Here is a 14244-nt window from a genome sequence, read left to right on the forward strand (position 1 = left end):
AACTGTTTTCTAGCACCACACTGATTTTTTTTGTTGATAAGAAATACATTGGGAAACAACAAGAAACAACTCATAGCAGTCCTTGATTTATAACAACATAGAACACAACTTGGGTTCCATGATCACTGCAGATGGTGACAGCAGTCACGAAATTAGAAGACGCCTGCTTCTTGGGAGAAAAGCAATGACAAACCTAGACAGCATCTTAAAAAGCAAAGACATCACCTTGCCAACAAAGGTCCGTATAGTTAAAGCTATGGTTTTCCCAGTAGTAATGTACGGAAGTGAGAGCTGGACCATCAAGAAGGCTGATCGCCGAAGAATTGATGCTTTTGAATTATGGTGCTGGAGGAGACTCTTGAGAGTCCCATGGACTGCAAGAAGATCAAACCTATCCATTCTCAAGGAAATCGGCCCTGAGTGCTCACTAGAAGGACAGATCCTGAAGTTGAGGCTCCAGTACTTTGGCCACCTCATGAGAAGAGAAGACTCCCTGGAAAAGACCCTGATGTTGGGAAAGATGGAGGGCACAAGGAGAAGGGGACGACAAAGGATGAGATGGTTGGACAGTATTCTCGAAGCTACTAACATGAGTTTGGCCAAACTGCGGGTGGGATGGGAGAAAGAGATGGCAAGGAGGGCTCATAATGTTTTGCTTTTGATCGAACAGTTAGGATGGATATATTTTCTGACAAATATGATATAAGATCAGAAAAGAGAAAGGCGTCTTTGTGTTGATGAGGAAATGAGAGTTAGTTTGTTCCAAATTAGACCTAATATAAATGAAATTACCCAGCAAAAATAAGCTTTCACCTAACCTTGAGTTTGTGTACATACTTAAGGTGCTATGCAAGAGGCTCGTTTATAATTATTTTTTGGGAATGATTCATGTACTTAAGTAGCTGCATTGCTTTATACTTTCTGGATGTCACATGGTCATATTATAAAGTAGTTGTGTTCTGTTGTTGTTGTTGTTCAGTCGTTCAGTCGTGTCCGACTCTTCGTGACCCCATGGACCAGGACTGATTCGACAATAAAATCCTGCCTGAAAATGCCCTTTAAGGTGGCACAAGAGTCTCTGTGTAAGAGACTCAACTCTCTGAAAACTGTAGCCTCACAAGAATCCTTTTCCTTGTACACCCTCTAAGGGCAACAGAACGCATCTGCATAGGCAGCCCCGTCCTAAGCAAGTTTATTCTTACGCACATTTACCCGGGAGTTAAATCCCACTGAAACCAACGGGGTTTACTTCTGAGTAGACACGCAAAGGATTGCAGTTGGGTACTTCCCACCATGCCCGTGGAAAATGCGGTACTATGGCTATTTTTAGGAGTATATTTCCGTTTTCAGAAAGCCCGGGTTATTGTTATATGTTCTCTCCAGCAGTTCCGCAAACTTTGACCCTCTGAACAAGAGTCAAGAAGGGATGGAGGGGGCGTGGCTTCTGGCACACGTGGGGGAATTGGGCTGCGTAATTGGATTCCGGAGGGGGCCTCTCTCCACTTCATTAGAACGCCATTAAGGTCCTACAAAGAATGCACCTTCCCCCGCAAGGCAGGAACGTAAAGGAAGTAAACGAACGTGGTAGCGGCCACACGGAAGCGCCGAACACGTGTCGTTGTATTCCCGCGTTATGAAGTCCCCCCAGGACAAAAAACAAAAACAAAAAGCACAGTTTGGTTCAAAACAACAGCGCCACGGTCCAATGGCTTCGTAACCGTAGCGAACTTTCTTTCCCCTGCCCACAACCTCCAGATAGGCCTAAGCCGCTCAGCCCATCTCGGCGCGCGTTTGCATTGTGACCTAGGAAGGTGTTACTCGGAAAGCAACGCTGCGGCCCGCTGCAAAACGACGTAGCTGGAGAGCGAGTGTTTGTGCAGAGAGGGGGAGGGAGGGGGCTGCCGGAGCCTGCGCGGGGCCGGCAGGGCAGCGCGGGGAAGGGAGCGGCCAGGCCCTCCAGCGAGCGCCGCCGGCGTTTGGGAGCAAGCTGGCAGGAGGGGACCCGCTCGAAGGGCGGCGGCGGCTGCTCGGTTCCCGCCATGGGGGTGACCGTGGAGGCGCGCAAGGTTTACAGATACCCCTTCGAGCAGGTAGTAGCCAGCTACCTCCGCAAGGTAAAAAAGCGGGAGCTCCTTTTCTTTCTTCCCCCTTCCCCGAAGCGGCTGGCGGGTGTGTGTGTGTCAGGCCCCGTTTCTTTGGGCTCAAAGGGGTTCATTCACAAGTGGGGGGGGGGAGAGAGGATAAGGGGGAGAAATGGCAACGGTGTGCGTCTCGGCAGGCTCTCAGTCTTTATAGTGAACACTCTCCACGCCCGCCCTCCCCTGTCTCGCAAAACTAATTGGAAGTGTTTGCCAGCCTCCGATTTTCTCCTTAGGTTGTTAGCAGAGCCCCGACTTCAGTGTCCGCTTGCAGTTTTCTGTTGCTGGCTACATAACACGCGGTGAGGCCGAGCCTTTTGAGTATTTTGGGGGGTGCGTGTTGTGTCTCGGATGTGGGCCCCGTGCAATCTACCCCAGCTTCCATTCTCCTGGCTGAGGCAGACCTCTCCTTCCCACTGCTGCGTTTCGCACGTGCGCTCTCTCCGGCACGTTTTTCGCCCTGGCGATTGCTGGTGGGCGCTGCTGCTTTTCTCGCTCAGTTCTTCTCACGAAAGTGCTACTTCGTCAGAAATAATAAATACCAAGCCCCACTCCTTTGAATTGAGACAAGGTATTTTTGTGTCTTGCACGGGCAGAACCTCAGTTAACTATGTATTTTTTATTGATGGGGGGCACCTGCCCCCCCAGCTACGCCCATGGTGTCTTGTATACTTTCCAAAGTTCCTGTCTTCATCCCCTTGGTGGAACAGCCAGGATGAATTCAGAATCAGCATTCAAGTCCAAGATGCCCTTCACAGCGGAGAACTGGGCCAAAACTAACAAGGAATGTCAATAGGAGCAAATGTAAGGTTCTGTGCTTAGGCAGGAAGAACCAGCTGCTCAAATGTAAGATGGGGTACACCTGGCTTAGTAATACACGTGCAAAGGATCCAGGGGTCTTAGTGGACCACAAACTAAACATGAGATTCCAACTAAATATCAGGAAGAACTTTTTGGAAGTAAGAGCCAACTGGAACGGACTCCCTTGGAAGGTGGTGAACTCTCCTTCCTGGGGTGTTTTTAAGCAGAGGTTGGATGGCTGTCTGTCATGGATGCTCTAGTTGAGATTCCTGCATTGCAGGGGGTTGGACTAGATTACACTTGGCATTCCTTCCAGCTCTACAACTGTATGATTTTATGCTCCTCTAAATACCCTTAAAGGGAAGCCACACATGTGATGTATCAACAGCAATCAAATCTGTGAGTTACCAAAGCATGGATGATGGTCCCAAAATCTTAGTACTGTACAACAGCTTGTATGGTTTTATGCTGGTTTTATGCAGACTTTTGTACTGATGCTACTTTCACATTGATTGTATTTAGTTGTTAATTGCATCTGTGTTTTATTGTTTTTAATTTACCAACTGCCCAGGGGACATGGTTAATTAGGCGTTATATAAATGCCACAAATATCTAAATAAATAAAGCAATGAAAATATGGAGCTGATAAAATGCACTTGTGCCTTTGGCTATAATCTGGCAGCAAGCCATGGCCCAAGAGAATGCTAGCCTGTAAAAAATTATTCACAAAGGGGAGCAAATAATATCCATGCATCTTGTGTGGAATGTAGACCCTGTCTGCCTTCATCTACCTGCCCACAGGTGGCCAAACATGGTTGCAGAGGAAGCTGTTGTGTAATAGGGCATAATGATACCCAAGCCATTGGGGGGGGGTAAGGTTTATCCCTTTTATGTTATTGTAGTCAATTAACATTCTTCTATCTTTTGGATGTATTTTATATGTTGTTTCATGTATGCTTTTACAGATGTAAGTCACTTTGAGACTTTTTGTTGTTGCAAACGATGAATATGTGTGATCAATACTACTACTACTACTACTACTAATTAATACTGATGTGGTTAGGATTACATAGTTAGCCATGGCATTCACATCTGGTTCTGGTTTGAAACCTTGACTCAAATGAAACCTTTATCTTGGGTTACTTAAAAACAAGAATGCCAGAGGTGGGATCTGAAAATGACTTATTTTTTGTATTTCCAAAGTGGGATTATTGGAGCTCACATCTGGAAGCAAGCAAGCCCTATTGAAATTAATGAGTTTATTTTTTAAGAAGGAATGCACAGGATCATATATTAATTTGCTGCTTTTGTCAAACTGTTTTTGCTACCATTTAATAACATGATACCATTAGTACAAAGGAGTCCAGGTCAGTGAACACATTGTCTTCAGCTCTCAGAGGAAACCTCAGTGGCCTTGCGTGAACAGTTGGGGCAGCCTTACACCAACCATTCTTGGGGATGCTTAAGACTTAGGTGCCCCGAGGAAAGGCAGAAGAGAGGAAGCCGAGGCAGGGAGCTAGTGCCATCCGCTTCTGAAGTTGGCCTGAGAATATTTTGTATCATTTGTGTGTTAATGTTTTGAACTGTAAACAGCCTTGGGTGCCTTGGCAATTAAGGTGGTGTATAAATGCAATACTGTAAATAAATAATAAAATGAATACTGTACTGTTATGTTACTGTTTATTGATACATTGTGTAACCATATTGATAAGATGTAACCATAAAGGCACAGTTCTTCATTGGTCTGCAAGAATTTTGCACTGTCATCTTAAGTCTGAAACAGACTGCAGGATGTGCGAGAAACATCTGTATTTCCCTATTTTGTCCTGGGGATAGGGTGGCTGCAGCCCCTTGTGCTGCCGCCATGCCCAGGCAGCCAGAACGTGCAGGGGCAGCTGGGGGTCAACGTCCACTCCTGGCTGGCTGCAACAATGTAATGTCTAGGTTCACTTTTTATAACAAAAATAGAAAGCTGAAAATGAATAAACTGCACCTAACATATGTTCATTTTTCACATGGTCTAGTCTTTCCCCTGCTCACCCCCCCCCTAATATTCTTAAGAGGGTCTCTTCTCCAGTCTTCAGAGAGTGGCTGGAAGTGGGGAGGCAGAAAAAGGTCCTCCTTTCCTTCCACTCTGCAGTTTTAATCTGAAATCTTAGGCGCAGAACTGCACCCAGAGCTCAGAAACTGCTCGCGCTAATGAAATTCTCTGTCGCAAATTGCGCCCAGAACAATGGGAGTTTCAAACACTGTCGCCAAAATGCCTATGTTCAAACTAACCAAAACAATGTTTCAGGTATGCCAAAATGGTATGTGTGCTATGCATTCAAATAATTTAGGGCATGCATGCACTCCTCACTAGAGCTCCATCCATTCACAAGTCATTACTGATGTAACATAAATGAAAAAATGGGTGTCATCAACATACTGGGGGAATTATCCTGAGTGCAAGTAATACAAGACTGTCTCTTTCCCAAGCCTTTATTGCTTGCTGTGGAGCTTTAAGGGGAAGCAAAGTCTTAATGGTGTGTGTGGTTTTTAGATGACAAAAACCAGAGGGAGAGACCTTTTTTTTTTAACCTTTCTCAAACCTAGATAAGAGATAAGGCACTGCCTCTACCTTGGGACTCAAGGGAGTAGCAAGTATTTCTCTTGTTTCTTTTAAATAAATAATAGACTTACAGAGCTGCAAGAGAGCTTGATCAATGGCCTGTTCAATGCATGGTGGAACATCAGTGTCCCAGACAGATGACTCCACATCCTTTACATAAATTCCTCCAGGGAGGGAGAAGCTTTTGCCGTTTCTTCTCTAAAGGGCATCACAGGCTGGGCCTTACTATCTCATTTGGCATTGAGGTTTGGGGAAGGTAAAACACATCAGGAGTTTTCTGTCTTTTTTACTTCTTCATAACCCCATTGCAAGTGGTAGAGATCCCAGCCTCTTCTTGAAGCTTCACGCACACACAGAAGAACACTAGATTGACTCTTGGGGCAAGCTTGATGTTACACACAGTTGCCTAATTCTCCCCTACCAGTCTTTTAAAATGAAAAAGGAGCCTTAGGGAGTTGCCATCTTCCTTTTGAGCGCTCTGCCTTACATGCTGGTCTTACCTGATAGCAGCTGGTTAGAAAGGGCTATTTTCATTTAAGAAAAAAAAAAAGAGGTTACATGCATCTGTGTTTAATGTCTGGCTTTGGTGTTCAATTCCTATGTGTATTTTCCTATTCTTTTATTGCTAATCTGAATAGAAGTATAGAAACTGTTTAATTATAGATGTTCATAATATGCTGACTTTATTGCCCTCTAGCTGTGGCTTTTGAGAAATGAAACTGAAATTTAAAACAAAATAATAAATAAATAAATAAATAAATAAATAAACTCCTACCAGTAGCACCTTAGAGACCTAAGGTGCTACTGGAAGGAATTTTTTTATTTTTTATTTTGTTTTGACTATGCCAGACCAACATGGCTACCTACCTGTAACTGAAATTTAAAAGTAATTGCTATTTCTTTGCCAGTTTTTTAATCGGCAGATGACCCTGCTCAATACTATCCCTCCTCTGCTCAAGGGGTACAAAAGGACAACTTTTTGAGCAACCCGGTACTTTTCATTCAGTGGAGCTCTGCATCTCATGTTAGACTTCACTAGGAGGCTTGTAGTTTTTGCACCATACTTTCTATTCCTACTTTCTGTTGATGCTGATTGTAAGAGAATGGAGAGGCACTGCCATTGAGGTGTTCTTCCAACTTATATCTAGCAATGTAAGCTTTATTGCAAACTCTGCTGTTACCAGTTTCATTTTTATCTAGTTTTGCTTCTCAACACATGCATTTCTCTTGTAATTAATGTGACCCCCATCTTTACAGGTCATCATTGCATCTAGTAACAGTGCAGTTTTTGCCCAGTGCAATTCTTCACCTGTGTATTTTGCTTTTTAATTTAATCTAAATCTGTGTGTGAGGTATTGAGTTAAACAATTCCTATTAGTTTGGGTCATGCCTTTCCACTGTAAGCTGTAAACCTGCTCAATTAAAATCAACGAGTTTGTTGTTGTTATTGTTGTTGTTGTTGTTGTTGTTTTTTTTAAAAAAATGATTTCACCCTTTGATTCAGAATTGTCCAGGATTTGTAAATGCTATGTATGTCAGCTGATTTCATGCAGTATGCCGCTGTTATCTACACCAGATAGGTTATTTATTTCTGCATGATAGGTTGTTGGGCATACATTTAATTGTTCTTTCTCTAGTGATGGTCAGTTTCCTTGGTTCATTTGGGTTGTTGCTTGCAACCCCTGAGGTGGTATTGGCTCTACTACGTACCGCAGTCCAGTATACTGACAAATCGTTTTCCTTTTCCACTGCCTAAATATTTAGTAATATATTCCTTCTCATTCTCATTAGGATGCAGCTATGGTGTGACCATTCTATAGTTCTGCATTTTCTGTCTCTGACAGCAGCATAGTTTGGATTATTCGTTTTCTAAAAACCACAAACTCTGAAGATGAATCTAGACAGGCATCACCTTAGCACTTAAAAAAAAAAACAAGCCATGTGATCCATAAGAAAATAAAAATCCAGAAATAAATAGTTGGATAATATCTTTATTAGGACCAAACAGAAAATGTGTCAAGCTGTTATCCAAGATGCATAATAGACTATGGTTCACCTTCAGGTGGCAAAAAAGGAAGGTTCACTTGGCATTTGATTCAGAGGCTGTACATGTGTGTTTGAGGAGTGGATACAAGGGAAAGTAGCATTTACTCCACAGCAGTAAAAACTGAACTTCTGTGTGTGATATGTATCTGTAAATAGCCGGAGAGGTATAATTGTGTGGGAAGGCTATCACTCCATAACTGAACATTTTGACTTGATCTTCAACACCAGATTGCAGTGTGTGTGTGTGTGTGTGTGTGTGAGTTGCTCATGAGTGTTGACATTCGTTCCGCACCTTTCTTTCCCAACATGCCTTTCTTCAACTGTCAAAGTTTTTCCCCCCTTTTTTTTTAAAAAAAAGGTGAGCAGTCTTTCCTCCCATGACAAGCCCTTGCATAATTCTATGATTCTGTATCTTCACTGTCATCACACTCCTTTGGCTACTGTAAGGACAGCAACATAAAGGGATCTGCTTCAATTGCTCAAAAGCATGCACAAGGACCCTGTGGAATCTCATCTTTGCTCTGTGCCATATCTGCTAATGTAGAAGGAATGAGGTCTGAAGTGGGTAGATGCTTCACTTTGAGTAAAATAAAATACCAGCCACTTCTAGATAGATTTTGAAGATGGCAACTTGGTTTCTAACTTCTACTGGTTTGTTTGTTTTTTGGTCTCGTCAACCCCTTACTGTGTTTGAAATGTGTTCTCTTACTAGCTGTGCCATGCATTTACTAGAGCTTAATTTACCATACATTTATTTGCTGTGATATCCTGGAAGCCTGAAATCGTTGGAACTGATTTCTTTCCCACTGGGATTTAAAAGAGAATCCTTCAAATATATTTTGCAGTCCTGTGATGCTTCCATTTTTTTTAGTTGCATTTGAGCATGTATATTTAAATATCAACTCACTTCTTGCATTGAAGGATTTACAAATTATATTAAACCATGCTGAATTCTCTGTGCAGTCAACTAGAAGACTAGATGGTTCTCTTACTATGATTTAATTTAAGCCATTTGTGTGTTTGTGAATGTTATATAGCGTGCTTGCATTGTACTGTATTTTGGTTTTCATCATATTCTAAGGATTGCGTCTTCTCTTAACCTTGTTGGAAGCCCCATTTGAAAAGTGAATTCATGCTGACTTTTGTGATACTTATTTTATTTTGTCTTTGTGGAAGGTTTGTATGGGAAACAAATGTTTTTCATAAAAAGCAGTACATAAAGCAAAAACAATATTAATCAATAGTTGCATACTATGCAAACACGGTGTTTAAAGTAATCCACTTTTTTCAATAGATAACAGAGCAGGAAAATCACCATTATAGCTCATCATGTGTCAGAATTCAGTGATGAGCACTACTTGATCTTCACACCAAGAAGTGCTTTCATCTCCTCCCTCTCAAAACAGCCTTTTGCTGCATCATAAGCAAACGTCTTTATAGTGTCATTGGAGTGGAGTTTCAGAAGCAGTTGTGACCTGGTGCTTTGTAGAGGATAGTAGAAGGGGAGAGAAAGAATTACAGTCCCAATTAGTAATCCCAAAGTCTTCTCCACATGCAAAGCTTGCTGAATTGTTGGCCTCTTCTTAATGTAGCATGGCATCTGTTAAATTTTCAGGAAAAATGAATATTTTTAATACATCTAATTAATAAATTGGAGCACCCAGCAAAGTGAATCACATAATTGCAATAAATCATAGAGATAGTTGTGACCTATGGGTGATCTTAAAAATGAAGAATATTTCTAATGTATGTCATTATATACTATATACCTTATTTTTCGCTCCATAAGACACACTTTCCTCCTAAAAAGTAAGGGGAAATATCTGTGCGTCTTATGGAGCGAATGGTGGTCCCTGGAGCTGAATTTCCCAGGGGCCAAAAGAGGATCATGCTTTTTATTTTACAAAGAGAAAAGGGGGTGTTGAAGGGACCCCGCTCAGCAGCTGAGCAGCAAGAGATCGGGAGAGAGATAAGAGTCCCTGGCTCCCTTTCAGCCCCGCCCTCTTGCCCAGGCCTCCATTGTTGAATGTGCTGCAGAGGGAGGTTGTTTGTTTCCCCAGCGACATGTGACTGGCTGATTAGATTATCTGTCTGGAAACTGTAGAAAAGGCTCCCTTTCCTTTAGAAGCTGCAGAAATGTGAGTTGAACACCATAAAAACGGGGCTTTTCCTCTTTGCTTTTCCCCCTTTGCAAAAAAGCTGCAAAACTTTTAGCTGATCCTCAAAAAAACCAGGGCTTTTCCCTTTGCAAAAAAGGTGCAAAACTTAGCTGATCCTCAAAAAAACAGGGCTTTCCCCTTTGCAAAAAAAGCTGCAAAACGTTTAGCTGATCCTCAAAAAAATTTTTTCCTCTTGTTTCCTCCTCTAAAAACGAGGTGCGCCCTATAGTCCCGTGCGCCCTATGGTTCTGACATAGAGATATATTATACCACAGAGAAGTAGCTTCTATGCCTCTGTGATAAACACGTGATCCTAACCTTTTCCTGGGTCACTGTAAAACCTTTTGTATCTTTGTTTTTTTTAATAAGAATTTATTAAATTTTAACAATAAAGCACATACAAAATACAACAAAACACTACAAAATACTACAAAACTACCAAAAAAACACATAAAAATCAAAACACAAAAATACAAAAATCTTAACAAACAAACACTTATTTAACTATCCTTATAATGTTCTTAACATTGTTTGGGGATCTCCTCACATCCTCTCCTCTGCGTTCATTTCTAATCTTCTTTAGTAACTTTATAACATTATAAAATCATCATTCTCATCTAATCCTAATCTTTATAAACAATAATTATCATTTTAATCTAATCTTGCTATGCTTATTTTTATTAGGATTAAGATTAGAACCTTTTTTATCTTTGATCTGTGATGGAAGAAGGTTGTGCTGTCTAACTTTAAAACAAAGTTTCCAGCTTGGTGATATAACACACTAGTATTCAATATGGGTCCTACCTGAGGTGCTTGTGATTGGTACCTAATTCGTAGCAGCTTTACCTCATAAGGATGCCACTTTCTCATTCAACTGTGAAATCTGCTAAGCAGTTGGTTTTGAAGTTTTGGAAGACTGGATGAGCATCAGTTAATCTGCAGGGATTCCAGGAATAAACAGCCACAGTGCATGTTTTTCCCACTCATCACACACCCCCATTGCTGGTTTCTGTCTGCTACTTGCCTATTTGATGCACTTGAACAGTTGACCACGAGATGGCATCATATCATTTTTGAAGGCTGTGGTCTAGTTGAAGAAGTTTCCCCCCCCCCCCCCCGAAAGAAATGTTAATAGTGCTCACCAATAAAACAGAACTTTCAGCTAAGCTCACTCATTCATATACAGTGGTACCTCGGGTTACATATGCTTCAGGTTACAGACTGCGCTAACCCAGAAATAATGCTTCAGGTTAAGAACTTTGCTTCAGGATAAGAACAGAAATCGTGCTCTGGCGGCGCAGTGGCAGTGGGAGGCCCCATTAGCTAAAGTGGTGCTTCAGGTTAAAAACAGTTTCAGGTTAAGAATGGACCTCCAGAACGAATTGAGTTCTTAACCCGAGGTACCACTGTATTTCACCTATACAAAGCAAATGCCCCCATTCTGCATATCTCTTGAGACCTCTTCTCTCTCTCTCTCTTTTTACATGTAACTGATAGCTATATGTAGCTAAATTGTTTTCACATGTAGGGTTTATATGGTAATCATCACCTCCAACTGTTATATGGTACAACCGTATGGAATGGAAATGTGAGATCTTTCTTGCTTTCTCTTTTCCTCGCTCAGGTGATTGAGGGACAACAGGTCATACACACATAACCCACCAATTTAGAATGCAACTTAAGATACTAGCATCCATGAAAGTAGCTGATATAATGGTAGAATCATAGAATTGTAGAGTTGGAAAGGACCACAAGGTCACCTGACCCAACTCCCTGTAAGGCAGGGGGGATCTTTTTGCCCAGTGTGGGGTTGCCACTTTTTGCCCTCTACCCTGAACATTAAGAGTCTCTCACTTTACTGACTGAGCTATTCCAGCATGAGAACATAACCTATATATCCAACAGAGAGTTTATCCATCTTGTTCAATCAATTCATTTCTTCCTTTTGGGTTTTCTGCATTCTGTTTATAAACAAGGTATTGCGGACTTGGGGAAAGCTGTGGTGCTGCTAATAGTTAATACTCTCAAGCTTTTAACTCATCTCCCTTATATTAAGCTGTGCACAAAATTGAGTCTATTCCTAGTTAAATACTTGGGTAATAGAGTCTGCTATTTAGTGGAAGACTTATGCAAATGGCTTTTTTGTTTCACACGAATGGGTCTTATAGACTGTAAGTTTCATTGATAATGTAATTAGACTGTTACTTACCATTTGAAAGCAGCAAGCTGCATGGAAGCATCAGATTTAACTGCCATATACCAGTACTTCACTTAATGAAACTTCTTACAGTGAACATAGAAATGCATAGTTCAGTTAGTATCTCCTTCTGGAGTTTTACCGTGTTTTCTCATATGGCATTTATACCTGTATACCTAGCTTTTATCATCACTGTACAACCCATTTACTACTAGTGTCTTTTATCTAATATCAGTTTTGTGCTGTCTTCCTGTCCCCCCACTTCCTGGTTCAATTTTGAGAGAAGGGGATTGGAATACTGTATTGTTCAATTTTGAACACATTTGGGGAGCTGTGGGTTTCTTTCTTTCTTTTTTAAAAGCCATATCATGGTTTCAGTTTGTGGTCTCAAAACACACTTGGAATCAAATCACTGTGCCCCAGCTTCATGTGTCATGGGAAAACTCTAATGGTTTATACTGAAAGTGGGCACCTCTTTTGGCATGCAACAAGTCCCTTCTGTGCATTAGCCCGAGGTTTGCTGCAGCTTATGTATGTGAAAAGAAACCATGGTTTCTAGCTGTACTTTAACCTGGCCAATGTGTTAAGATTGAGAGATTCATATTGACACTTTACCCTGTCAAATAGACACACTACTACTCCAACGTCCCACATAAAAAGAAATGCCTAGGGTGGTAGCAGAGGGGGGAGTTGAAGTATAATTACTATTCAGATTATATCCTAAAATGGAAAGAGGTGGATTCTGAGTTTTGATACAGACATTCAAAGGCCGGGTTTTCTATTTCAAAATTGATTATTGGTTGTGTAGGGAAGAGAATGATCTTGGCTTCTTTTAAGATGAGCTTTAAAGCCGTTAAAATGGATTGAGCATGCAAGAGTATGCATTTCAAATTCCCCCATGCAACTCTTAGGGTGGATTCACCCAGTTGTTTTCCTCACACCACAAAGAGTTTTAAGTCCTTAAATCCGCCCCGGTGTGTTTCTAGTTTTTCATCACGGCTCACAGATGTGCATAGCCTTCATCTGAAAGGCCTGGGTTCATTTGATGTGGGTAGAGGGTGGAGTTTGGACGATATATCACACAGGTTTAAAATTCCCATCTCATTCATTTTACTGTTTTGAAGGCACCTTGTAACCTAGATTACAATTTTAAAATATGTGCTTAATGTGTTTTGTGTGGCAATAGTGAAGAGAGTTAACTGACCATTTAAAGAAGTTTGTTGTTTTCCTGAGGGGAAAATCACAGCAAACTCCTGGCATAAATCAGCCACCACACTCAGATCTGTTGAGAAATATGCAAATTCTAACAGGATTTTATCAATGAGTAGCAAATTTCCTTCTATGTACCTACTTACTGATTTAATTAACGTATACATCACTTTTCAGGAAAAAACGTTTCCCAAAGTGTTTGACACATAATAAATTGTGATGTGTCCTCTCTTGCCTTTTTCTTTAGTATCCAAGTCCCATGGAGAAGCATGTCACGGCTGTAAAAACAGTAGAAGAAAAAACAGGTAAGTTGGACACTTCACTGTTGCTTAGAAGGCTCCAGAAAGTTTTCAGTAATTTACAGGTACGTGAAAGCAGTAACTAAGGTTACTCAGAGGTTTGGGGTGAAATGTCATCAGCATGTTGTGACCCTTGGCTCTACCTTGGAGCTAAATGGAGGAGGAAAGCACACTGAAACTAAATCTAGCCAGAAGGGGTGGTTTTGGCTAGGGGTTCTTCCAGTTGGGGGGGATAGGTGCACAAGCTTTGCACTCTTGACAAAGGATCAGGTATGCAGCTTGGAGTGCTGTGATTTATCTTTTCTGAATGTAATGGAAATTATTCCTTGTCTAGAACTCACCTCACACATTGCTTGTGGCAGCTGGCACAAATCATGCCCTGACTTAAAGGGCCCCCGGCTTAGGCAGGTGATACTGAGCCAGTAGAGTTCTCTTTCAGCCTTCTAGTCCTCTATACTTGTGCTGCTAAGGTTGTGAGGTAAAGGGAGATTGGAGGAAAGGTCTCCCTTGTCTACCCCAGAGTACCTTCATCTACTGTGCCTGCCTGGAGTACATGTCTGAGTAGGTTTGCCTAAATAGAAAAGATTTTAGCATGCACTGAAAAGAATAAAGCACTGAAAAGAATACAGTGAAAAGGCCTGCCTAATGTTGAGGGATTTTGAGTGCAAAAGCTGCCACAATAAAAACACCAATTCCTAATAAGTTCAGAATAAATGTTATGGGGCAGCTGTAAAAATGCCACTTCCAGAGATTGAAGTGTGGGCATGCATGGGTGAGCCGATCC

At 41.5% G+C, this 14244-nt stretch overlaps 1 protein-coding gene across 1 annotated transcript in view; it reads left to right on the forward strand.

The window, feature by feature from the left end:
* The first annotated feature begins 2039 nt into the window (after nt 1-2039).
* The window catches only part of PRELID2 (PRELI domain containing 2), a 29761-nt gene continuing 17556 nt past the window's right edge, over nt 2040-14244 (forward strand). The window contains 2 exon segments of the mRNA XM_033140010.1: nt 2040-2114; nt 13409-13466. Coding sequence (XP_032995901.1) covers nt 2040-2114; nt 13409-13466 — 133 coding nt within the window.

The sequence above is a fragment of the Lacerta agilis genome, chromosome 2, assembly GCF_009819535.1.
Source record: "Lacerta agilis isolate rLacAgi1 chromosome 2, rLacAgi1.pri, whole genome shotgun sequence".
NCBI lineage: Eukaryota > Metazoa > Chordata > Lepidosauria > Squamata > Lacertidae > Lacerta > Lacerta agilis.